The following is a 24235-nucleotide window of genomic DNA, read 5'->3' as shown; positions in this document are numbered from 1 at the left end:
TGGTCGCTAACGGGGGCCTCCCCCTCCAGGGGGGACACACACCCTTGGCTTCAAACCCCCCCCCCCCCGTGCTGTTTCAAGTTCAGTGAGGTGTTTTCGTGGTAAAACACAGAACCAGCCTGCAACCACAGCGCCCAGGGCTCTCGGCAAGAAGTGCCAGATGCCCCGAACAGAGACCGGCAGCTCGGCCCCGGCCGCAGGACCAGCCCCTGCCACGCGCCCCTGCACCGGGGGCGCCCGGCACGCAAAGCTGAGGTTCCCCTGTGCCTCCCAACCTCGGCCAGACGCCAGGGTCAAGACCATCAAATAATTTACTGCAACTCAGCCTGTGCCCAGCGGGCCAGGGACGGGGCTGGGAGGAGAGTAACAGCGGGGTGCCGGTGGCGTCAGTTCACGACAGTCCGTGCAAAGCGTCCTGGGAGGTCTGCGGTCACTCTGTCCGGAGAGCCCGGGGCTGTCCGGACTCCGGGAGCGCTTCCTTCCTTCCTTCCCCTCCTCCGTCCTCCGTCCGCACCTCCTCCCGGCATCCGGCACCTCCGGACCCCGTGCCTGTGCTCGTGGGGCACAGAGGGCCAGCGGGCCGCCAGGGTGGATGCGGAGGGGACGTCAGGAGAGCAGGCACTTGCAGCTCATGCAGCCGGGGCCACCCTCGTCGGGCGGGCTCAGCTTCCGCACCTTGTGCTGCCGGATCTCTCGGACCAGCGTGTAGAAGGCGTCCTCCACACCCTAGGAGGAAGGGGCCGGCTCAGAGGGGGACTCAGCAGGGGAGGAAACCCAGGGACCCCCGCCTCGAGCTCATGCAGACTTCCAGCCCCTCGCCCGCCTCCTCCCCACCCCTACCCCGACAGGCAGGAAGCCCCAGGGCTGCCCCCACAGGGCGGCCTGATCCCCCGGGGCTCCCCCACAGGGCGGCCCCAAGGTCTGGCTCCAAGCTTGAACACCCCGTGTCCCACTCCTGTCTGACCCACCACCCTCGTCCCCCGTAGCCTGCTAAGGGGTCAGGGCCAACAAGGGCCCACGGGGATCTCTGGGGGCAGAGGGGCCAGGGCCCCAGGGTCACCGCTCCGGCCTGGCTCAGGGCAGCTCTCTCCAGGGACCTCCACCTCCCCCTGGAGCTGTGTCAGCCCAGACCCTGGGCCCTGGCCGCCCTCACTGCCCTGCCATCCGGGGAGACTTACAGCGCTAGGGGCCGCTGGGTCACGGGGGTCCCGGAGGGTCCCAGAGGGTCCCGGAGCTGGAGCCAGAGCCAGAGCGGCTGCCCTGTGTTGGGGGAGAGGGGGCAATAAAGCACTGCTCCCTGGCAGGGTTGGGGCGGGGCGGGGCGGGGCGGGGGAGGGGGGGTCCCTGGCTGGCGGTGGGGGTGGGGAGCCGGCTCACCTGGCGAGTCTTGGCCGACGTCTCTATGTACGGGATGCCGTAGCTGCGGGCGAGGTCCTGCGCCTGCCGGGACTCCACGGTGCGCGCGGCCAGGTCGCACTTGTTCCCCACCAGCACCATGGGCACGTCATCGGAGTCCTTCACTCGCTTGATTTGCTCCCTGCAAGGAAGGAGGTGTGATCCAGTCACGGGCTGCAGGCATAGCTGCATCCAGGACCTTGAGAGCAAAAAGAGAGAGAGAAAGACGGAGAGAGAGAAAGGGACAAAAAAAGGGAAAGGGGACAGGGAGGGCCCCTGGGGGCTGGCAAGCAGCTCACCTGTACTGGTGGATGTCCTCAAAGGACTTGGTATTGTTGATGGCAAACACACAGAGGAAGCCTTCCCCAGTGCGCATGTACTGGTCCCGCATGGCGCTATACTCCTCCTGGCCCGCCGTGTCCAAAATGTCCAGTAGGCACGTCTCGCCATCAATAACCACTTGCTTCCGATAGGAATCCTGCAGAGCACAGCGCTTAGGGACCACCCCACCTCTCCTAGGAGGAGCCGAGCAAAGCAGCAGCCCTTCCCGGGGCCCCACCCATGCCCCGCCCCTAGGCATTGGGATGGAGGGAGGCAGACAGAAGAGGAGGCCACATCAGGATGGAGGGCTGGGAACAGGGGCAGCACGGCTCACCTCGATGGTGGGGTCATACTCGTCCACGAAGTGGTTCTGGATGAGCTGGATGGTCAGGGCACTCTTCCCCACACCTCCAGCGCCCACCACCACGAGCTTATATTCCGTCATCGTTCCTCAGGGGATAGCCGCACACGGCACCCACCGGGGTGGTCTCCTGTCCCACCTGCCGAGGAAGCTGCATTCAGCCACAGGCCAGGCCCCACAGAGCAGGCCTGTTGAGCTCCCTGGGCTGGCCCGTCCCACCCGCTGGCCCCAGACAACTAGGTAACAGGGGTGGCAGCCAGAATGGAGGCCCAGCCGCCCACCTGTGGCACCTCCAGCCCAGGGGTGGGAGACGGGCCCCGCCTCCAGCTGCAGGTAATGGCTGTCAGAGAGGCAGGGAGCTGGCCCCCCAAAGGCAGGGCTGACAGCTGAGAGCATCTCCCAACCACGCACCCGAATTAGAAGTTGCTGGGTAGGCAGAAAGCCTGAACCGGAGGCCCTGCAGGCAGCGGTTCCCAGTTCCCCTCCCTGCGAAAACAGGTCTTGCCACCGTGGAGCGCCCAGCAGCGTGCCCAGGCAGGCCAGTGCCCGCCTACAACCCGCTCCGGGCCCCACGGAGCCTGTTCCTGCATTTGACAAGTATTTACTGAGCGCCTACTGTATGCCAGCTGCTGCTGCTCCGGGCGCACGGTGACAGGCAGACAAGAACCCCCTGCCCTCTGTGGGCTCTGCCCGCACTGCAAGGAGACCGGCACACGTCAAAATAACGGGAAAACCCCGGTATCCTGTTGCCGTACGAACTTTGGAGAAAAGAAGGCAGATGAGGCAGCCGGGTGGGGGTGGGGGTGGGAGGTGGGGGGAGGGTTCCCGATACGCAGCTGACTGAGAGGAACAGACCCAAACGACGTGTGCAGCGGGCGCACAGGTGACAAAGAACGAAGGCCAGGGCCAAGGCCTCCGGCTGGGGTGCCCCAGTCTGTGCGGTTTCACGAGCGGACGCCCTTGCGCGGACAGCGGGCAGTGATTTCCTGCACCCCGGCTCGCCGGCTGCGCGTGATGGCCGCCTGGTGCCGGAGCACTCGGGGGGCAGCCTCGCGACCGGAGGGCGGGCGACCCCGCGACGGCCGCGGTCCCGCGCAGGGCAGGGCCGGGGACGCGGACGCACAGCGCCCCCGCCGCCGCCCGCGGCTCACCTGCGCCCCCGCGCGCCCCGCCGCCGCCAGCCGCCCGCCCGGCCGCCCCGCAGCCCCGGCCGCCGCCCGCCCCCGCCGCACTCACCGCTCACTGGCGCGACTGCCCCCGGGGCCGGGGCCGGGGCGGGGGCGGGGAAGGGGGCCGGGGCCGGGGCGCGCGGGTCGCCCGGCGCATGGGCTCCGTCCGCGGAGGGTGCGGCTCGGGCTGCGGGCGGCGGGGCGCGCGGGCGGCGGACACTCGGCCGGGCCGGCGCACGCCCCGCCCCGCGCCCCGTCCGTCAGCCCGGCGCGGCTTGCCATTGGCTGCCTGCGCCGGGCCCCGCCCCGCCCCGCCCCGCCCCGCTCCGGTTGGCCTGCCGGCCCGCCTGTCAAAGGCCGCGACCGGGCGGGGCTTCCGGGAAACGGCGCGGAGGGCGGTGCCGGCCCTGGAGGCCCTCGTGGGCCGCGGCCTAGGGGGGCTGGGCTCGGGCGGGCGGGAGGACGCTGGGGTCGCGGGTCCGGGGACGACGGCTTCCCCCGAAAGGGTCGGGACTCTCCCGAGGAGACAGCAGCCCCGCAGGGGAGCGGGTCCCTGGCCGGGTGTAGACTGGGGCGGGGTCGCTGCGGTCCGGCTCGAGCCCCCTGCCCTGGCGGGGAGGACTTCCCTGCCCCCCGACGCGCAGCCCGCCGAGGGGGCCCCGGAGCGGAAGGGTCAGTCCGCGGGACGAGCCTCAGGGACGATGGGACCCAGAGGGTCAGCACCGCGGACGACCCCCGGGCTGGGAGCCGGAGGAAGGCGGAGAGGACGGCGGGGACGGGGGTCAGGTGCCTGGAGCAGGCCCGGGCCGCGCCGGGAGCCTCTGGGTCCCCCAGCGGCCGCGGGCTCGGCTGCCCGACACCCGTCTTCCCCGCAGGTGGCTCCGGAGCGGGCGCCAGCAACCCTCCCAGGACACCCGGCACCTCCGGCGGAGTCCTGGGCGCGGCACAGCCGGTGCGCCCAGGGCCAGGCGGTGCAGGGGCGTCTCGGCTGGGCGGGGACCCATCTGAGCCCGCGGAACAGCGAGACCCGCTGTCTTTTCAGCTGCTTCTCAGCAGCGCGCAGCCCCTCCCAGGGCTCCGCGCAGCCCCTCTCCCGCATCCCCTCACCACCAGCCTCGCCCAACTTGGGCAGGCCCCGCAGACCGGCCCACCTAGCTCCCCCAGCCCAGAGGCTCCAACGGTACAGGTAACAAACGGCACCCAGCAAATCCAACCCAAAAGTTGCCCAAGTGGGTGACACCCCAAGCACAAACATGCACGTCCTGTCTCCTCTCAAGAAAGACATGTTTTTAACATTTTTAAAAATTTCAGTGCAATGTATAAACACACCTCTCATTTTTACAGAAAGCATGATGCGTTCATCACACGTGAAACCCAACCTCGCTTTGCTCAGACGGCACCCCCTCCCTGCCCCTATCCCCTCCCGTGCCCGCTCCGTGCTGTTCCCTGGGAGCTCACCCCACTGCAGGCCGTGACCTTGGAGGGCCCCTTCGGGGACCACCCCCGCCCCCATCACAGCACCGACCCCACCGGCCGTGACTGTATCCGGCTGGCGGTCCCGCGCACTGCACCGCTGCTACAACAGAGCCGGGCCTGCGCCTGACGCGCACAGACGCGAAGTAAAGGTGCACAAATGGAAGCGGGTGGTGGCGTCCCTCTCGAGCGTGGACACTCCAAACTCCCCTCCTGGTGTCCATGTCTGCATTTGCCTCGTCCTCGGGGGCTCCTTTTGTTTTGGCATCCGTCACGCTCCGAGGCGGAGGTAAATCCCGCAGGGCCAGGGCCAGGGCCTCACGGGCGACCCTCCCAGCTGGGAGAGGTGGGTGCTGGTCTGCTCCAGAGACCCGCTTTGCAGGGGCTGACACCTGACCTGTCTGCGCCCCACCCCGCCGTCCCCGCTTGATGGCGTCTCACCTCTGCCCCGGCTTCCCTCCCAGCCCAGGGGGCGCCCGCGGCCTACGGGGCCCGACGCTCCCGATCCCGATCCGGGTTGGCTGCTGCCCCGCCCCCTTCGCCCTGCCTGAGCGACTGTTGCTAAAGGGGCGTGGCTCGACCTGGGAGTCAGGGAGCGTCCCGCGGCCTCATGAATATTTGAGTATTCAAATGACGCTCCGGCCCCGTTGCCATGGCGCCCAGGGCCCGCAACCCCGCCCCCGGAAGAACGACCGACCCCGAGTCGCAGCGAGCCCCCGGCGGCGGAGGGCGCCCAGGGCGGTGGCATACAGACCAACCCCTCAGGTGAGAGCCAAACACGCCTTTGGGCCCCGGGCCGCAGGCCTCGCTCTCTCCCCCGTGCCTTGGGGCAGACAGGCCGAGGAGCAGGCCCCAGGATGAAGCAGCAAAGCCAGTGGGGAACTCAGTGGTACCCCAGGTGTCAAATCTGGTCTTCCAGGGGCCCTGCGCAAAACCAATAGCCGGGCTCCCACTCACCGGGATAGGAGGGGCCCCAAGCCCCGCCTCTGGGGAAGATCGGGAGGCAGGGACCCAGACTCTGCTCTGGGAGTTTCCATGGTGGAGACCCACAGGGGACCAGGCCCTGCCCTCAGAGCTCCTCCCGCTGTGGTGAAGGCCTGGAGGGCGGAGGGGACCCAGAGAGCTGATGAGCCAGACCAGGGACTGGCATTAGCCTGGGCTGTGGGGACAGACAGCCCCATGGGTTTCCAACCTGGGAGGCTTGTAGGGCTCGCAGAGTGGCAGGGCAGGGGCTGGGAGTAGAGAGCCATGAACAGCACAGACAGGTTCCAGCCAGTGCACGAATGTGAGGGAACAGTGTTTACAGGCCCTGCTCCTTGGACCCTGAGACCTTTGGGCTGGACCAGACCGATGCTCTGGGCCCCGTCAGGGGTAGGACCTCTGCTCACCTGCTGTCAGGCACAGAAGGAAGGAACAGTGGGCTTGGCCCTTAAGGCTGCCAAGGGCATCCTGGGGCTGCAGCCTGACCAGCCCATGCACTCCCATCTCCACAAGGCTGGCAGGCCTGGGAGTGGGGTGGCCGGCACATTGCCAGGAGGCACAGTGGTGGGGTCCTCCTGCCAGGCTTAGGGCTTTTCACCAGCTAGAGAAAGGCAGGCAGCAGAGGGAACTTGAGGAAAGAAATCCTGGCTGGAAACCCCGTGGCCTTTGCCTCCCTGGATCCTGGGTGTTTGCGTCACTTTCCAGGTGAGGTCACTGAGGCGCACAGAGCCAGGGCTCGGCAACCCCCCCGAGGCCTCTGTCAGAGCCCAGCTGGCCACCCTCCCTGCCCTAAGCATGGCGGAGAGGATGCGTCTTGAACGTCCACAGAGGCTGATAGATAAGAACAGTGGCTGGTGACTAGCGCAGAGCCCTGTACGTTGTGGATGCAGCGGGCAAGCATCCTGCCCGCACAGAGCCCGCGTTGTCTTGGGGTAAGGTGCTCACTCCTGTTTTTGTTGTAAACTCCTGTTTACAACAGGATGCGTTGTAAAACGCAGAGGACCGTAGAACGAGTCAGACTTATAAGGAGAGTAAATCCAGGAAGGAGAGGGGGGAATACAGAGGCAGGGGTCAGCGAGGCCTCAACCCGAGTTGGAGGGAGGTGGCCAGAACATCCCGGGCAGACTTCTGGCTCTACCCCAGAGACGATTCCCAGGTCCGGGGCTTGGCGGGTATCTGCATCTTTAAGGACCAGTGCCGGGCGAACCTCGTGCAGGTGGCTCAGGGACACACTGAACAACGCCTGTGGGGCCTGGGGCTGGGGGTACTCAGGAGGGACAGCATGCCAGGGAGCCCAGCCCATGAGAGACAGTCCACTGTGGCAGACCTGGAACCCCTTTTGGAAAGAGGATGCAGCCAGCCACCACCTGACTTCAGCCAGTCCAGGTCCCTCATCAGGATGACTGAAAGCACCTGAGGGCCAGTCCCCACACTGGCAGCCCCATGCATCTCGGCACCTGCTCACTTCTGAGCCCTGTGACCTCAGTCCTGCCTGTCTCACATTCCCTGGGCAGGGTGACCTGGCCAGGAGGCCAACCCACCTCTCTCCTGCAGGTGCCCCTTGGGGACACATACCGCCCCCTTGCCTGAATGTTTGACCCGTGGTGGAAAAAGGCAGCTGCCTCAGGTGAGGGGGCTCAGCGGGCACGGGGGGCGGGGAACGCCTGAGAGCCTAGTCCTGGGCCCCCATGCTTGGAGACCGTCGGGGGAGACGCACAGCACAGGGCCTGAGGCAATGGCTTGCTGCTGGTCACAGCTGACAGAGCAACCATGACCTGGGGCCAATGGCACCCCCCCCCCCCGGGTCCCACATCTCACAGCCTACGTAGGACCTCAGATAGGGGAGTCTAGAGCCAGTACCCCTCTTGTGGGCCCTGGAGGATGACCTTCCTAGACCCCAGTGGGGTGTGAGCTAAGGCTGAGCAGGGGACTGGGGGGGGGGGGGTGCGCAACGAGACCCCCCAGGTGGGGGGGAAACTAAATGAGTGACAGCCCCCCAGAGCCGGACAGGGGGAGCCCCACAGGGGCTGGCTGTGCAGGGGTTTAAGCCAGGCTGCAGATCTGAGGGAGAGCAAAGGCTTGGCATCGTTGCCTTCTGCCCATCCCCAGCAGGTTGGATGTGAATGGACCAGGCCTGGGACAAAGCCCACGGGCCTTGGCCGAGCACAGCCGATATCCTGGTGCGGGAGCTGAGCTGGCAAGGCCCGCACAACCCCTGCCCGAAGAGCAAGGACCCGGGCAGCCATGGCGAGCAGTTGGTAGAGGAGTACCTGTCACCTGCCCGACTGGTGAGTGCCAAGGGCTTGGGGGCTCAGGCCGCAGGGCTCCGCGTGGGGCAGCCTCCCAGGGCTGGTGTCCGGCCTGCCCTCGGTCCCCAGCCCTCTAGGCTTGCCTGGCTGACAGACGTCCTCAGCCCTGCTATGTGACACAGGTGCTTGGTGACACAGATGTGCCCCAGACATTCAGGACCCCAAAGGGAATGAGCCGGGCAGGAATCCCACAGGTATTTGCCTAGTACCCGCTGTGTGCTGGGCTCCAGGGACCCCTCTGTGAACCGCTCCATGAACCTGAGGAGCCCCTCGTTCAAGCGGCTGTCATCCCGGCAAGAGACAGGGTGGGGAGCCGTCAAAATGCCCGGCACACAGCAGGTGCGAACCACCGGGGATAGACAGATAAAACACAAGCTCAGTAGGGGAGCCCGGGCGTCCGGGCCCAGCTGGTTAAGTGGGGGTCACTCCGGGGTCCCACCGACTGTGTCCGGGGCAGCTGCTGAAGGCTTTCTCCCACATCTGGGGCTGTCAGCCCCGCCCCTGTCCTGAGGCCCACCAGGACGCGGAGAGCCCTCTCGACTCCCGATTCCTGCCCAGCGACCCTTCTGGGCAGCTCTGCACGTCACCCGCTGCTGGCCATGCCGAGGGGGCAGACCCCGCCAGCTGCAGGCACCGCCACACCCACGCTTGCGCGGGGTAAGAGGGTGAGAGGCTCATGGAGAGGGGTCCCTTGGAGACCCTGCCGTGACATACTCACCGACGTGCAGCAGAAGGAAACCTGGCTGCCCCAGGCCCCCACCTGCCTCCCCAGCCAACTCAGAGATCGCGGCGCGGGTGGGACTCGCCTGCCAGGCCCCTGTCCCCGCGCTCCGCACGGGCTCCTCTGTGCGTGCAGCCCTCCAGCCACCCTGCGAGCCCAAGACTTCCCAGTGCCTTGGTCCAGCACGGAGCACATCGGGACGGCCCCCCACCAGCTCCTCAACAGCCCCCCCCCCAACAGGGCCCCAGGGGACAGAGACGGATTCACAGCTGCAGGCCACCTCCGTGCTGGCCAGCTCTGGGGTCCTGTGTCCCTTGGTGCCAGTGAGGTCTGGGTTCAGACACAGCGGGCGGGCGTGTTGGAGGGGGCCAGTGTGCACAGAGCTCGGGGTGGTGCTCCTGTCTCAGGCACGCCTAGGGCCACGGGGAGCCCGGGCTGCCCTGACACGACGGCCTGCCTCTCAGAGGGGACTCGGGCACCGGTCGACCTGGGCACAGGGCTGGAGCGTCCTCTGCTGGACAGAGCAGCTGGCTGGGAGCGGAGCAGGGGCAGGGAGGGCCAGGGAGGGCAGTGACCCTCACCTCCCCCACGAGGACCTAGCCTCAGCACCCACCGAGCACCACACACCAGGCGCCGGGCTGGGGCCGACTGAGCGAGCCCGCCGCGAGCACCCTCAGGGCCTGGAAGTGAGCTCATGCCAGAGGCCGAGGAGACAGGACACAGGCTCTGGGCCAGGCGGCTGCAGTCCGGGTGCAGGAACCCACCCCCCCGCCCCGTACCCCACTCCAGCATCCGCGGAGCCACAGACACTCCCGGTGCTCAACGGAGTGTCTGTGTTTCATTTCCTTTCGTTTTGTGTTCCTTCTCGGCTGACAGTGCCCAACAGGGAGGATGTTTGCAGGGGTACGTATGGCCGCCGTGCCTTCCTCGGGTGGCCGGCGGGACACTCCCCAGGGGGCCCCGTCACACAGAAGGCTTCGTACAGCCTGGGATCCCCACAACCTCAGGCCCGGGAGGGGTGCGAACGTGCCACGAAGCTGTCTCCTCAGACCCACGTGGACGCCCACCTGAGACTGCTCCCGGGTGAATCTCGCTGACGCTCAGGCGCCCACCAGCAGTCCCCAACCCCTTGGCAGGGGGATCGCTGTATCCCGTGTGTCGTCTGTGGCCACATAACGCTGACCATGAGCCTCCCAGACTCTGGCTCCAAAGACGGGCGTCCGTCCTGAGGCTGCCCTGCTCCCAGCCGCACCGCGGGCTCCCGCTGGGATCCAGGCTCAAGGGGCCACACGGGACCACCCTGCTCAGGGCCGACGCCGGGGTGAGCAGCGGGCGAACCCCACGTGCAAACTCGTGGGCTCCCTCTGCCAAGCCCAGCGTGGACGAGGCCACCTGCTCTGGGGTCTGTGTTGTCGCCTGCCAGGGAATGGGCGCACCGTTCTAATTCAGAGGAGTGACAGGCGTGAGCGGCGGCCTACCCACCCCCACATCCAGACCCTGCACACTCCCCGAGTCCCCACGTGCCCCGTCTCAGGCAAGTCCAATGTCCGGGGAGGAAACGTTTATACCACACACATCCGAAGAAGGGCCTGTCCGTGAGACCCAGGCGAGCGTGAGGACCAGCGTGGCCCCCCAGCCAGCCTGCAGAGGGGGACACAACAGGCTACCTCGCCAGCCTCTCCCAGTTGAGAAGGGGGGGGTCCCTGGTCTGGTGGCACTGACCCCCACCCAACAAATGTCTGGGTGCCCTGTGCTGGGAACACGCATTGATTGGAGATCGTTCTGTCCCTGGTGTGGCTTCTGTCCATCCTGGGACCCCCTTCTCCGCCTGGCTCCTGGCTGGGGAAAGGGCCGCTGTTGCGGACGACCTCCGTGACCCCCAGTCCAGGCCGCGGCGGCCTGGTCATCAGAGGCCCACAGCCCGTGTGCTTCGCCGTACAAATGAGTCTGGCCGACGCCAGGACCGAAAGCCGTACTTGCGATCGTGTCCGGACACGGTCCTCTCTTCAGACTCTGTCACTGCGAGCCGGGGCCTCTCCTGAGAGCCCGGGGCCTCTGCAGGTGTGGTGGGTGCCGGGCAAGCTGGCTTCGTCCCTGAGACTGGCTCACTGGGTCGTCCTACCTGCAAGCCCTTCTCAGCTTTCTCTCTTGCGGATTGGAAGCGAGAGGCCATTTTATTTTTCAGACCCACGGGCTCCAAACCTCCGGGGCCCTGTCCCCTCACTCCGGACAGCCCCCTGTCAGGGGCACTAAGGGGCTCAGCTCACTCCGCCCGCAGCGTGCCGGGGCCTCTCCACTCGACGTGACAAGCTCCTCGTGCACGTTTTCCGCCATCCAGGCTACCGCAGGAGACTGTCTCGCATGGCACAGGCGTCTGCCTTTTCAGACCCCCAACCCGGTCCCAAATCAGTCACGTTGTTTAGTCGTGTTGTCGTGCGGACTGTGGGAACCGTGCCTGGCTCCCGCGTTCTGTATGAATCCGCTATGGCTGCTACGCTCCGTGACAAACAACACCCAGCCGCCGTGGGTGGGTCCAGGCATGCTCGTCCGCGGGTCCGGGGGGGCTGTGGTTCAGCCACGCCCAGCAGACCGGGCGCCGGGCTCTGACACACTGGCTCTGTTCCCCGGGTCTCGTTTGGACACTGGTGCCCTCAGGGCAGGCCCTTGTCTGCAAAGAGCCCCACCAGCCAAAGCCATCCCTGGCCGAGGTCGACACAGATGAGGCACGGGCATTTCTGCCCCCTGTTCCAGCCCCACAGCCAAAGGCAGAGACTGGGGAGGAGTGGCCGCGGTCCAGGCCCCGGGGCTGACTCTTCATTGATCTTTGCAGCGCGCCCTGGCCCAGGTGGATGACCTTCGACTGGTGGGTATGCTGGAGACGTGCGTCAGCACCCGTGAGAGCAGCCTGGGGAACTTCGGTGAGAGCCCCTCCCCGTCCACACCCCGCCGCCGGCAAGGTCAGACTTCGTGAGGGTCCGTTCGCTGGAGGGCTCCCTTCCAGGCTTCGGTCTTTGGACCACCGCACCCCACGGGCCCGCCCTGCATCCCTCTTTCAGGGATCGGGGACTGTCTTGCAGGGTCAGTGCCCCGTTCTTGGAAGGCGTCCAGCCCAGAACCCTTTCCCTGGGGGCTTTAGGGTGCACAAGGGCACTGGCTCGGGGGTTCCTGGAACAGAGCCGCCAGTTGACACAGGTTAGGGTGTGGGGTGCCTGTGGCTGGATCTGGGATGTGGCTCAGGGAGAGGACCCGAGCCGTGGCGGCCCCGCCACAGCAATGGGGCGCCCCTCCTCCGAGTGGACTCCGGGAGTCCAGGGGCCTCTTGGCCTTCCGGACGGGCCCGTCTGCTCAGGTGTCCCCTGCCCCGTGTGAAGCACACAGCTGCGAGGTTGCCTCCAGGACTCAGAGCAGCCATCGATCAGGGGCCAAGGGGCACGGATGTCTCCGGAGGGTGCAGAGAGGTGAGTGAGGGGTAAGGCTCAGTCTCTGACCTCTCCCTCCTCTGGCCCCCAGGGGTGCACCTGCCCAACCTCAGCCAGCTGAAGCTGAACGGTAGCTGCCTGGGCTCCGTGAGGTGAGTACCTGCCCCGGGATCACGGCGGAGGGGGGGGGGGGGGCCCACCGAGAGCCTCCTGGCGTCCTGCTGTCTCTGTGTCCGGGCCCTAATGCCCGCCCTCCAGCCCCACTCCGGGACATGTGGCACGCGTCACCCACCCCCAGGTTGTTGGAGGCACCTGCTGAGAGTGACACACACCACTCAGAGCCTGTAGTCAGCTTCAGGCTGGTCACACCAGGTCTCCAAGGACCCACCATGGGGTGCCCGGAAGATGCTCCCCATCTTTGGCAAAGAGTCCCCAACAAGCAAAGGGTCTCCGGTGGGTGCCCCAATACCACCCAAGCCTTCAGGGTTTCAGACGTCCCTGCGGCGGGGCATGTAAAACGTAAAGGCACATGAGTCATCAACTTAAGAGACAAAATTCAAAAAACTAAAGACAGATTAACGTCCTTTGTTTACGTCATTGGCTGGAAAGAGCAAAGCTGAAGCAACATCAGACTGTTTTTGGTGTCGGAGCAAAATGGGTTTTACGTAGCCAGGGCCGGCCAGTGTGAGGCAGGGGGTGCGTGTGGTCAGAATTCTGGAAAATGATCCAGACGTTTTAAATGGGCTCTCAGCACCCAGTCATGTCTAGGTGAGTCCAGAAAGGTATTTATGAAGCAACCTCCTTTGAATGCTTTCTTGATTTTCCTTATTTATACTGTTATTTATCAAATAAAGGTCAGGTGCAGCCCCAAGGGCCAGAGCAGAGAACGGGCCTCAGGGGGCACAGAGGACACCGTGTCTGCAGTGAGGGTCTAGAAAGTGGGTCTAGAAACACAGAGACACGTTCAGGAACGTGCCTTGAACGCGCGGCTAAGCAGTGTTCTGACAGAGAAATCAACAAAGACAAAAAATCCTGTTTACTCCTTCCTTGTTGAGGCTTCAGATTAGCTCAGCGAATAATGAAGTGTATAAAACTCATAAACGAAAGGATGAAAACTACAGAGAAGTGGAACGTATTATAAAATTAAGAAATAGGATACATCATTTGTAGCAAAACAAAATAATTCAATTCCAAGAAAACAAAAAAAACACCCCAATTCCAAGAAAAATGATTAGATCATAAATTGCAAGAAAACACGTTCTGTCCCTTGATAACAACAGCGACAAGTGTAGCAAGTCTTTTAAGTTTTCTCTTCCTGAATCCTGAAACTGGGCCACATGAGGTTTGCAAATCTCCACGGGCTGGAAGCGGACAACAGTTTGTAAAAGGAAGCTATCTAATTAAGCGTGGCAATCCAGTAAATTCATGTGCGGCTTAGCTGATAACAGCCATACTAAGGGCATTAAAATCTCAGGCCGGGGTGGGGCGCCCAGGCTCAGTCAGGGGAGCGTGCGACCCTTGTTCTGGAGTCGTGAGCTCGAGCCCCACGTTGCGCGTAGAGATTACTTAAAAAAATAAAATCTCAGGCAGTGTCTTAAGGGCTGGAAAATGATTTTGACGTAGCGTCTGTCCGTTCGTCGGCGGCTGAGAGAGAATTCAGCAGCTGAAATGTCGCGGGCGTGAAGGTGGATGTTCTTGATCACACGGGCTGAGCGTGGCTTAGACTCTGCGAGGCTCCTCAGCCCGCCTGCCCCCGCTGACCTCGCCTGTGGCGGCCTTCGCTTCCACAGAAACCCTTCGTTTTGACTCGGTCCGTCAATTCTGGCTGGTGATTTGGGTCTCATCCAGGAAGTTCGTCCACGCCCCCGAAGTCGCGGGATTATTCTGTCTCTCCTTTCGTTCACTCTTACGGTCTCTACCTGTGAGGTCGCCTTCAATGGCAGCATGAGATCGGGACCCAGTTTTAATTCCTGCCATACGGTGAGCCCCTTTTCCCGACATCGTCTCTCCAGCAACCCACCACCTCCCTACAGACCACTCTGCCACTTATCGGGTCCTCGCGCAGATGTGGACGTGGGAGCTCTCGGCGGCGTCTGTCCGTCTGTCCTGCACCAGTGCCACGCTGCCTGTATTCCTAGGGCTGTGTGTTCACGTGTCCGTGTCCGACGGCCTCCTCGTCGCCTTCCTTTTCCCAAAACGACCAGGCTGCTCCCGAACGTTTCTCGTATTTGACGTCTACGATCTGTTTGTCGGGCGTTGCCCGCACGACTCTTTCCGAATTCTCTTTGCAACGAAGAAAGATTCACCTGCTACCTCGGGTTTATTTGTTACCCATACACGTTCACGGAGGTGGATAGCTCTCCACCCGTGTGCTCTTTTACGTTTTTAACGGAGTCTTTAAGCTTCCCCTAGGCAGGAAGTTTGTTATCAGATAGAAAGCCTTCCGCCGCAAGTCACGGGACGCTGTATCCCCCAGCGCGCACCCTGGGCCGAGCCCGTTCCGGGCCACGGAGGAGGCGGCAGTGACCGGCACGCATGGGGCCCCGAGCAGCAGAGATGTAGTCTTTCCCGGTTAGGCAGAGCAGAAGTCAAGGCGAAGGTGGACGCCTCTGGCTCCTTCTGGCGCTGCGAGGGAGGAGCCGTTTCGTTCCGCTCCGCTGGGGGGGGGGGGGGGGGCAGCTTGCTGGCCGTCTTCGGCGCTCCTTGGCTTGTCGGCGCCTCCGCCCCGTCTCTGCCCCCACGTTCACACGGCATCCTCCCTGTGTCCCCACCTGCGTCCCCACGTCCCCTTTTCATAAGGACACCAGACGAGATTAGCGCCCACCCCGCTCCGCGGGGAGCTCGTCTTAATAATTACACGTGCTACAACGCCTTCTCCAAACAGGGTCGCATCCTGAGGTGCTGGCGGTTAGGACTTTGACTTACGTGTTGCTGGGAGGGGGGACACCCTTCATCCTGTAACGGGCAACGTGCCCTCCTGCGTCTGATAGTAAGAACAAGCAGGTTCCCAGCGTCCCTCCTGCGTTTCTCTGTGCAGAACCGCGTCCTGTCACACTCTCCGGCACCAGCCGCCAGGAACAGAATGTGATCGTGAACGGAGGCGGCGTGAGCTCAGCCAGGAGCCACCCCTCCCGTCCCCACTGCTGCTTGGGACAGGGGGCAGGACATCAGCCTCCCTGAGACCAGAACTAAACGCCCACATGTTTACCGGATTTTTACAATCACGAATGGGGCTCCGTCTCTCTTGTATTTTCTGGTTGGTTACTATAAACGTAGAGAACTACGCTGATGTAGCGTAGATTTCTTTTCCATCAGTACAGCACTACCGACTTTCATACGTGGGTCTTGTCTCTGGCAACCTCGTGTCTTGATTTTCGACAGAGCAAAACTGCCAAGCTCTCCTAGAACCCCAGTAATTTGTTAATTCGGTCGGGGTTTCTGTCTTGAAGATAGAAAGACCAGCAACTTTCCCTTCTAGCCCACACGCTTCTTCGTCTCACCCCGTAGCCTCGGCGGGCCTGTCCCCCGGCACGACGTGAAATACGAGCAAAGAGGCGGCGGGCACGCTTGGTTTCTGTCTGTCTGAACGGGCGCGTGTCTCAGTTTCTCTGCGTCTGTCCACACGATCACGAAACGATACTCCTGGACCCCATCGGTGGTGGTGATCCTTCTTCCCTGTGCATCTGCGGTAGGACTACTGGGTCACGCTGAGTTAACATCACTGTGACTTTGAATTCTATTTGCTCGGCAGTCTTCCTGTCCGTGCTCACGAGGCCCAGCCCTTCACCTGCCCTGTACTTCCCTGGCTCTGGGATCAGGGGTTGACGCCTACGTTGCCTCCCCCTTTAACTGTCCTTTTCGACCGCTCTATTTTTTAAACTTCTTGTATACAAAACTGTTGTGGAAGATCGACATTGTCGACTCCTTGGTGGCTAATTTGAACTTACTTTTAAAACCGGTAGGGGCGTCCGGGTGGCTCTGTCGGCTGAGTGTCCGACTCTTGCTTTTGACTCCGGTCACGATCCCAGGGTCGTGGGATCCAGCCCGTCGGGATCCTGACAGCACACAGCCTGCTTGGGTTTCTCTCTCTCTCTCTCTCTCTCTCTCTCTCTCTCTCTCTCTCTCTCCCTCTCTCCTCCCCCCTCTCTGCCCCTCCCCTGCTCTCTTTCTCTCTTCCTCTCTCAAAACAAATCGATAAACATTTTTGAATTAATTAACGAAAACCAGTCCAGGTCTGAGGACTGCGAGGGTTGGGGGATGACCGTCACCACTTAATTTCTTTAACCGAGTTTCGTATTTCCTTGCGTGCCCGCTTTATCTAGGTTTTCAAAAATGTTGGCCTATATTTTGTTTACAGTGTCTTCTGTTTTTTTGCCACTGCTGCGCTGGCTGTAATTCTTCCTCCTTTGAAATGCTGTGTATTTGTTTGCATCGTCTCCTCACCTTCGCTTCGCGGGAGGTTGTCCGGTAACTTTTTGCAGAGTCGGCTCTTGGCTCCGTTGGTTTTCTGTACAGTCTGGTTGTCACTCGTCTCGCCTCCATCTTTATTCTGTCTTCACTTCTTGTTCTTTTTGAAACGTGCTGTTGTCCTCTTTCCAGCTCCTTGAGCTAGATGCGTGGCTCTGTTGTTGCGATCCTTCTGGTTTTCTGAGGAACACACTTGAAGATGCAGCTCTGTCTTCCTGGACAGCGTTAGGCATGGTTCCACAAACTCCGTGTGCTGTGCTCTTTGTCATTAGTTCCCAATATTCGGTAATCTTCCTAGTGAATCTGAGATGAGGCAAAATCTGCTAGTTATTCCCCCGTACCCACTCTTCTGTGACAGTGGAACTCCCCGCTTTCAGCTGGGCACGTAGCCACCTAGCCCACCCCGCAGCCCGCTCTGGCCGTGCCCCTCGGGTCTGAACCACAGGTCACGAGCAGACTCTGAAAATAAATGGAATGGAACAATAATACCATCTCAGAAATGAAGACACACTCCAAAGAGATCCTGCAGGAAACCCAGCACAACGTGCCGCGTGGAGAACAGGAATGGTCAAAACGACCGCACCTGTCTGTAAATGGCGTCTGGACGGACCACAAGGATGGAGGGCAGGCGGAGGGTCTGCTGGGCACGTAACTGTAATCACTTCAGAAAGAAGCCGAAATAATGGAACAGAACAAATAGTTAAATTTTAAAGAAAACTTGTGAGGGGCGCCTGGGTGGCTCAGTTGGTTGAGTGTCCGGCTTCAGCTCAGGTCACGATCTCACGGTTCGTGGGTTCGAGCCCCGCGTCGGGCTCTGTGCCAACAGCCTGGAGCCTGCTTTGGATTCCGTGTCTCCCTCTCTCTCTCTCATTCTCTGTCTCTCTCTCTCTCTCTCTCAAAAATAAATAAAAGTAAAAAAAATTGTTTTAAAAAAAGAAAACTTGTGAGACACAAAAGAGGACTTTCAACCACACGTTGAAGGGAAAAATCGAAGGTGGCCAGCTAACACTGGAACACACCCTAACGAAGTTACTGGACGTGAAGATGAAATCTGGAAGCGGCCAAGGAAAGGCATCACCTCCTCCTTGAAGGTGAACCAGTCATGTGGTTTCCCTCGGACCTCTCTACAGAAACACTCAAGGCCAGGAGATGGGGTGACGCCCACATGCCCAGTGGAAAGAAAGCAGGAACGGGAATTCCACGCCCAGCCAATGCTTCGGATTAAGTTACAGATCAAGGAAAATAGTTTGATTGGCCCCTCTCGAAGAAGTCACTAGACACAGACCTCAGCCAATTAAGAGATGATGGGAAGATACGCTGGCTGCAGCGGACTGGGGGTGAACGTGGAGACCCCGTAACGGGAGTGAAGTTCACAAAGGTGACGTGAAGGTTGGGGGGACGGCAGCCAGGTGAGGCTGTGGGTCAGACGTCATCATGGTGGGGGGAGGGGGCATGTGCACTGGAAGGTCTGAGGAAGTCACCAAGCCGTGCAGAAAAGCCATCGGATGTCACAGGGCTGGGAGGACACAGGAACAGGAACAGCTAAGCAGGGAGAAGGGCAGACGCCAAGTCCCGAGGCGAGAAAACGCAGGGGTGCGCTTTCAGGAGCACAGGAGTCACGCTGCAGCGACTGGTCCCCACCCTCACCCCAGGCCCCGGCAGGGAAGACCCCCAACGTCAAAGTCCCGGCCATGCAGCTCTTCTAAGCAGCATTTCAGGCCCTCGCCCCCAATTCGAATGCCCAAGAAGCTATTAATGGTACAACTAGAAATATTAGGGTGCCTGCAACACGACACGGAAAAGTCCCAGGGGAGACTAGGCAATAGAGGGAGGAGAGTAAAACCCCCAAACTTCAGCAGATACTGCGAGAGACACGGAAGATGTGGCCTCTTGGCATCTTCAAAACAAGAATAGCATGCTACGAAAAAAGAGCAGAGGACAACGAGGGCCACTGAAGAGTCAGACATGGCGGCCAACATAAAAACATCAGTAGCAATGTTGGAAAATGAGCAAATCTCCCAGAAAGCAGAAGACAAGGCAGAGAGATGGAAACAGGGGAGAGAAGATAAGAAAACGAGGGTCATCCTCAGACAACCGAGGAAGGACTGGTAGAGCTCCAGATGTGAGAACGGGGAACACGGAGAGAGAAATACAAAAGAAATGCCATCAAGAACCTCCCCGAACCCGATGAAAGGATACATACACCCTGTCAGGGGGCACCCAGGAATGAAGGGCCCCTGCAGGCAGCAGTGGGCCCAGAGAGCCCCAGCGTTGTTCTAAGATGAGGCAGCACCGGCCTGCCCGTCTGCAGGGGAGTGGCGGCAGAGGGAGGGCGATGGGCCAAGACAAGGCTTGGGCAGGGGACGGCCCGGGGCAGGGGTGGGGGAGGTCTTGCAGACACAGCTGGCTGGCAGAGGGGGTGTAACTTGGGGCAGCCAGCCACAAGCACGGCCCAGAAAGGGAGTGGGGCTGATCCCACCGGGGCAGGGCCGCCTTGCCCCACCCTCCCTCCCCGCTGCACCAGATGGTGGGTGGGTGCGGCTCAGCCAAATAACCCCACCCAAAGGCGTCTCCCCTCCGCCAGACCCAGCCCTGGGGGGGGGGGGGGGGGCAGGAGGAAGTGGCTTCTGCCGGTGCCCAGACCCGGGAGGCTGCAGCAAGGAGGGAAGGCAGGGAGGCAGGGGGCTCCGGGGCCCTTTCCTCAGCCTGGAGGCTGCCACGCACCAGCCACAGGTCACGGGCAGCCCTGCACCTGGAGAGAGCCAGATGCGGGTGGTGGATGGGCTCACGGCATAGCACAGGGCCTTCGTGGACGCACACATGGCCCTCCAGCCCAGGACGGCGCTGACCAGCCGACCCTGCCCTCCACAGAGACCTGGGAACCTCCCTGGGCCGCTTGCGGGTGCTGTGGCTGGCCCGCTGCGGCCTGACCGACCTGGATGGCATTGGCTGCTTCCCGGCCCTGAAGGTGGGTCTGTGGTGCCCCGGGCTGGGGAGAGGGTGCCGGCCAAGCCCTGGCTGAGGCCCCCTGCTGTCCCAGGAGCTCTACGTCTCCTACAACAACATCTCAGACCTGAGCCCGCTGTGTCTGCTGGAGCAGCTGGAGGTCCTGGACCTGGAGGGTAACAGTGTGGAGGTCCTGGAGCAGGTGCGTTACCTGCAGCTGTGCCCGAGGCTGGCCACGCTCACCCTGGAGGGCAACCTGGTGTGCCTGCGGCCAGGGCCCAGCCCCTCCAACGAGGTGCGTCTGGTGGGCGCCCGGGGAAGCACGTGCACGGGATGGGGAGACACTCTTGGCCCTCCCACGGCCCCAGGGGCCTCTCCGCCCACCTGGACGCTGGTCATGTCTAGGCAGGGCGGCGGGATCGTCCCCAGGCGCGTCCCCCAGGCACAGTCCACCTGCACCCTGTGACTTGTTCACCGGGAACTCATTCTCTGGTATCGCTGGAGACCTTCTAGGCCAGGACCAGACCCCACGGGGCCACGCGCACACAGGCCCCCAGCCCACGCACAGACCCCCGTGAGGCCCACGCACACACCACATGGAACCACGCGTGTCCGGTACGGTCTGCACATGGAATCACACACGCACACTCACACACAACCCCGTGCACGCCCAGTCCAGAGCCCCCGTCATCTCCCGCAGGACTGCGCACACCCCACACAGCTGCCCACACCCCCGCACTGCCCGTGCCCAGAGCGCACTCTTCCTGCCCTGCTAGCCTCCACGGGGTGGTGGTGCCCAGCTAGGCCACAGCTCTGGGCTCAGGGGAGCTCCACAGGCCAGAGGACACCACTGGACCTTGGCTGTGAGCCTAGGGGGTGAGTTCACGTGCCGGGGTGGGGGGGAGCCCAGGGTCCCCACAGTCCCCGGTGGCCAAGAGTGACCCAGGCCGGCACCCACAGGAAGGTCTGGAGGAATCGGCCAAGGGAGGGGCCCGCTAGACCCAGGCCCGCCACGCCCTCCGTCCTGCAGGTGCCCCCCGGCTACAACTATCGGGCAGAGGTGAGGAAGCTCGTCCCACAGCTGCGGGTCCTGGATGAGGTGCCAGCCACACACACGGCCGTGCCGGCCCCCCGGGAGCTGCGCCAGGACTGGCTCATGGTGAAGGAGGCCATCAAGGAGGGCAGTGTCTCCGAAGGCCTGTTCCCCGGGCTGGGTATGGCGGCCACTCCCCTGCCCTCTGGCAAGGGCTGCCCTGCCCCGCCTGGAGACCTTACCGGCTGGAGCCCCAGAAGATGCCCACCCCCCCCGCCGCCCCAGGAAGAGAGCTCTGCACCCCCCCAGCACTCCCCTAGGCCTTTCAGAGATGAGCAGCCATATTTCACATCCCTTCTCAGCCTTGACTTTCTGTCCCCAGAGCCCCGCATACCTGCCCCCAGGCCAGGATAACCTCCCTGTGAGCAGAGCAGCGCCTGGTGGGGTGTGGGCCTGCAGACACACAGACACATGTTAGGGGGCGGGGGTCCCTGGCCTGTGGACAGTGTCACGGGCTGGCCGGCTGGCGTGTGCTTCCGTGACCTCTGATTCTGACCCTTGGGTAGATCATCCCCATGGAGCCCCCATCCGGACACTCGGCTCCCAGCTCTCCTTGCCTGAGACCCAGCCACGGGCCCCCAGGCCACGGCCCCTCTCCCTACTGGTCACTGGGGGTCCCCTGCCGGGAGGCCTGCTTCTCAAGGACCCAGCTCCACAGGACGACACCAGTAACCTCACCCACGGTAACTACCCACCTCTGCACAAAGCTGACCCCGCAGCCCCTCAGCCCCAGAACAGACCCAGCCACCCCTCTTCTTCAGGTGCTAGCCGAGTCCTCTGCGGAAACCCCACCAAAGGCCTGCGGGAGCGTCGACACCAGTGCCAGGTGTGGCTTGTCACCCCCAAGTGGGTCACAACTGCAGTGCTACCACAGGGGACCCGTGTGCTGGCCTGGCAATGCCCTGGCCTACAGTCACTGCTGGCCAGAGGTCCCAGCCTCCCCAACACCCTGCACAGCCAGATGAGTCCTGCCTTCAGGGTGCCCCCCACCTAGCCCCCTTGAAGGCTGTGCCCCCAAACCAGCCCCTTCTCTCCTCAGGCCTGGACACCTCCGGAGCAGCTGGCCCCACAGGAGGACCTGGCTGCCAGTGCCTCCACCCCAGGGCCTGACCCTGCAGACAGCAGTGACCTCCTGGCCTTGGCTAGGCTCCAGGCCCAGAGGGAGCTGCGCCTTCGGTGGGTGCCCCTCCCCCTCCCAGCCCCCAGCCCTACCACTGCATGTCCTGGTTTGGTGGGAGGTCATGGCAGGGGAGGGGGGGGGCTGCCTAGGTACCCCGGATGGCTGGGGCAGCTGGCCGTGGGAGCCTGAGGCTGGGGGACCACCCCAGAGCACATTCGTTTGGGAACGGCCCTAAGGGCAGGGCTGCACCCCCTCCCCCCTCTAGTCCCCTCCCCAGTAGGTACCTGGAGTCCCAGCAGGAAGGTGCCACAGCCCCCTGGGGCCCACGGGGGGCGCCCGAAGAACAAGAGGACAAATCTAAGCCCAGGACTCCCTCTGGCCCCCAATGTCTGGTCCCAGGTACTGAGAGTGACCCCACTCACTGCCCCAGACCAGCATTCATCGGCTTGGGTCCCCTTCCTCAGCTGGACTCTGAGAGGGGCTGTAACGGGGAGGGCCTCTCCTGATGGTGGGGACTTAGAGTCAAGGGTTCTAATCCCAAGTCCTCCTCCCCTAAGCGCTCAGGATAATAATGCCCCAAGGGCTGGACAAAAGGGGGTATGAGCAGGGGCTCTGGACTGAAAGAGAGGGCAGGGTGGCAATGAGTGGCCAGGACAGTCCCACTGGGCAGGGAGCAGGGCACAGGCCAAAGGAGGGGAGAGGCCGCCAAATGGGCCAGGGGACTGAGGTGGGGAGGGTGCTGCCCTTACCCTGCACACAGGGCCTGTGCTGGGCCCAGGACGCGAGTGTCCTGCATGGAACAAACATGGGGGGGGGGGGGCGCTGTAGAGACCCTCACGCAGCAGGGTCCAGGGAGGCTTCCTGGAGGAAGGGTCTGAACTGACGCGTAGAACTGAGGGGGCAAGCCTGGGAAGGGGGCATTGTAAGCAGGGGCAGCAAGTACATAGGCCATAGGCGCTTTTTTTTAAATTTGATTTTTTATTTTTTAAAATTTACATCCAAATTAGTTAGCATATAGCGCAACAATGATTCCTTAGTGCCCCTCCCCCATTTAGTCCATCCCCCCTCCCACAACCCCTCCGGTAACCCTCTGTTCTCCATATTTAAGAGTCTCTTCTGTTTGGTCCCCCTCCCTGTTTTTATATTATTTTTGTTTCCCTTCATAGGCCATAGGCTTAAAGGTTGGCTGAATGACCCTCCTGTGGGTTGGGGAGTCAAAAGGGCCAGGATGGAAGAGGGACAGGACCGGCAAAGCCTGTGCCCTTCCTTGCATAGGCTTGTGCCTGGGCTGTTGGGGGTGGGGGTGGGGGGCAGACAGAGGACAGGCAGGGCAGCCAGCGGGAGTGGTAACAGACAGTGGGGACCCAGGGACAGAAGGGTACCAGGGCCTCCCACTCCAGGCCAGGTCCAGGGAAGCACTCAGTGGTCACGGCCACACCTCCCAGTCTGCCCTGAGGGGGATGCCAGGGCCTCACTCTATAGCGGAGTGTTAGGAACTGGCCCAGGGCCACTCTTGGTGCTGCGACTCAGTGACCCAAAGCCAGAGCTCAGACTTTGTGGCCTCTGCATGCCCAGAAGTGGGTGTGGCCCCAGCAACGGTCAGAAGTCACAAGGCCACAGAGCCACAGCCTCCCAGGGGAGCACAGGAAGTGGAGAAGAGGGGTGCCGCTGTGAGGGGGTGAAGGGCTGGGGGAGGGGTCCCAGGGGACACTGCCACCTTGCTGTGGTGGCCCTCGCCCCATCTACTGATCCCTGTGGGGACGCTTGTCTGACAAGCTCTCTTTCCTTGTTTTCCAGAGTCTTCTAGGACCTCAGGCTATAACCTGATCCCCACTCCCCCTAAGTTCCCCTTGCCATCTGATTCCAGCAACACCTTCTGGGGGTCCACAGACCTGCAGTTCAGGAGGCGTAGGCTCAGAGCCCTAGGCAGCTTGAGGCCTGGCCTGGGTCAGGGGCCAGCTGCGGTGACAGCTCTAAGAGGCCTGGAGGTGGCCTCGGGGCCGAACCCTCGAGCCCAAGGATGTCCCAGCCCAAAGCCAGCCCTGGATCCAGCAGCCAGACCTCCCCGGCCTCCGGTGCGTGCAGCACCTGAACCCTATCACCCCAGCCCAATCCCACCCCTAGTGTAACCCCCCACCCGCTGCCAAGCTGGCCTGGACTGCGGGCCAAGGAGCCCCAGTGTGGTCGTGGGAGCCCCATGTGAACTCTGGCCTCATGGAACCCAGAGCATCTTGGAGAGTGTGTTGGGGGCGGGGAAATAGGCTTGACATAAGGGGGACCCTTCTTGGTGGAGGGGAGTGGGGGGGTTGGGACTGCCAGGGGTGGGCACAAGGAAGAGCCCAGGATAGGAGAGCCCAGTTCCCCACCGCTGGCCCCGCTGCCCACTCCTTCCATGGGGCCCGGCCTTCCCTTGGGATAGGGCACCCCAAAACCAAGCGAATCCGCTTTAAGGGCTCTCAG

The 24235-nt window shown here is 62.7% G+C and overlaps 3 protein-coding genes across 15 annotated transcripts; 1 reads left to right on the top strand and 2 right to left on the bottom strand.

The window, feature by feature from the left end:
* Positions 1 to 293: 293 nt before the first annotated feature.
* Positions 294 to 3468, bottom strand: HRAS (HRas proto-oncogene, GTPase). 3 transcript variants are annotated; one of them, XM_058690155.1, is made up of 6 exons: positions 3314 to 3468; positions 2051 to 2216; positions 1695 to 1873; positions 1378 to 1537; positions 1179 to 1260; positions 595 to 726 (listed from the first exon to the last, which is right to left on the bottom strand). In XM_058690155.1, the coding sequence occupies exons 2-5, from the start codon at positions 2159 to 2161 to the stop codon at positions 1198 to 1200; spliced, it is 513 nt and encodes a 170-aa protein (XP_058546138.1). In that variant the 5' UTR covers positions 2162 to 2216; positions 3314 to 3468; the 3' UTR covers positions 595 to 726; positions 1179 to 1197. The 3 variants fall into 3 exon arrangements, with proteins under 3 accessions (XP_058546136.1, XP_058546137.1, XP_058546138.1); XM_058690153.1 differs by lacking the exon at positions 1179 to 1260 and having other exon boundaries at positions 294 to 726; positions 3314 to 3467; XM_058690154.1 differs by lacking the exons at positions 1179 to 1260; positions 3314 to 3468 and adding an exon at positions 2933 to 3155 and having other exon boundaries at positions 294 to 726.
* Positions 3225 to 7149, bottom strand: LOC131486720 (proline-rich protein HaeIII subfamily 1-like). Its single transcript, XM_058686600.1, is given in 4 exon segments — positions 3225 to 3392; positions 3394 to 4250; positions 6108 to 6223; positions 7073 to 7149. Coding segments are annotated over 4 exon segments (1218 nt in total).
* Positions 5224 to 24179, top strand: LRRC56 (leucine rich repeat containing 56). Of its 11 annotated transcripts, none has more exons than XM_058690147.1 (14): positions 5224 to 5484; positions 7255 to 7327; positions 7810 to 7988; positions 11561 to 11648; positions 12241 to 12301; positions 19488 to 19584; positions 19657 to 19857; positions 20339 to 20438; positions 20593 to 20622; positions 21162 to 21338; positions 21417 to 21481; positions 21695 to 21831; positions 22041 to 22174; positions 23573 to 24179. In XM_058690147.1, exons 3-14 carry the CDS (start codon positions 7824 to 7826, stop codon positions 23902 to 23904), a joined length of 1587 nt encoding a protein of 528 aa, XP_058546130.1. In that variant the 5' UTR covers positions 5224 to 5484; positions 7255 to 7327; positions 7810 to 7823; the 3' UTR covers positions 23905 to 24179. The 11 variants fall into 11 exon arrangements, with proteins under 11 accessions (XP_058546130.1, XP_058546132.1, XP_058546133.1 ...); XM_058690142.1 differs by lacking the exon at positions 20339 to 20438 and adding an exon at positions 6406 to 6632 and having other exon boundaries at positions 5232 to 5484; positions 7078 to 7327; positions 20593 to 20776; XM_058690141.1 differs by lacking the exon at positions 20339 to 20438 and having other exon boundaries at positions 5231 to 5484; positions 7813 to 7988; positions 20593 to 20776.
* The last annotated feature ends 56 nt before the right edge of the window (positions 24180 to 24235 follow it).

Source organism: Neofelis nebulosa, chromosome 10, assembly GCF_028018385.1.
Source record: "Neofelis nebulosa isolate mNeoNeb1 chromosome 10, mNeoNeb1.pri, whole genome shotgun sequence".
NCBI lineage: Eukaryota > Metazoa > Chordata > Mammalia > Carnivora > Felidae > Neofelis > Neofelis nebulosa.
Note: the sequence above shows the minus strand (reverse complement) of the source record. Positions and strands in the feature narration are given on the sequence as shown.

Excerpts from the sequence above, each read along its gene's own strand:
- HRAS (XM_058690153.1), bottom strand. The coding sequence starts at position 2,161 with ATGACGGAATATAAGCTCGTGGTGGTGGGCGCTGGAGGTGTGGGGAAG. Across the intron at positions 1,874-2,050 it reads AGTATGACCCCACCATCGAG|GATTCCTATCGGAAGCAAGT; the intron begins GTGAGCCGTGCT and ends TGTGCTCTGCAG. Across the intron at positions 727-1,377 it reads CGTCGGCCAAGACTCGCCAG|GGTGTGGAGGACGCCTTCTA; the intron begins GTGAGCCGGCTC and ends CCTTCCTCCTAG.
- LRRC56 (XM_058690141.1), top strand. The coding sequence starts at position 7,824 with ATGGACCAGGCCTGGGACAAAGCCCACGGGCCTTGGCCGAGCACAGCC. Across the intron at positions 20,777-21,161 it reads AGGCCTGTTCCCCGGGCTGG|ATCATCCCCATGGAGCCCCC; the intron begins GTATGGCGGCCA and ends ACCCTTGGGTAG. Across the intron at positions 21,339-21,416 it reads CACCAGTAACCTCACCCACG|GTGCTAGCCGAGTCCTCTGC; the intron begins GTAACTACCCAC and ends CCTCTTCTTCAG.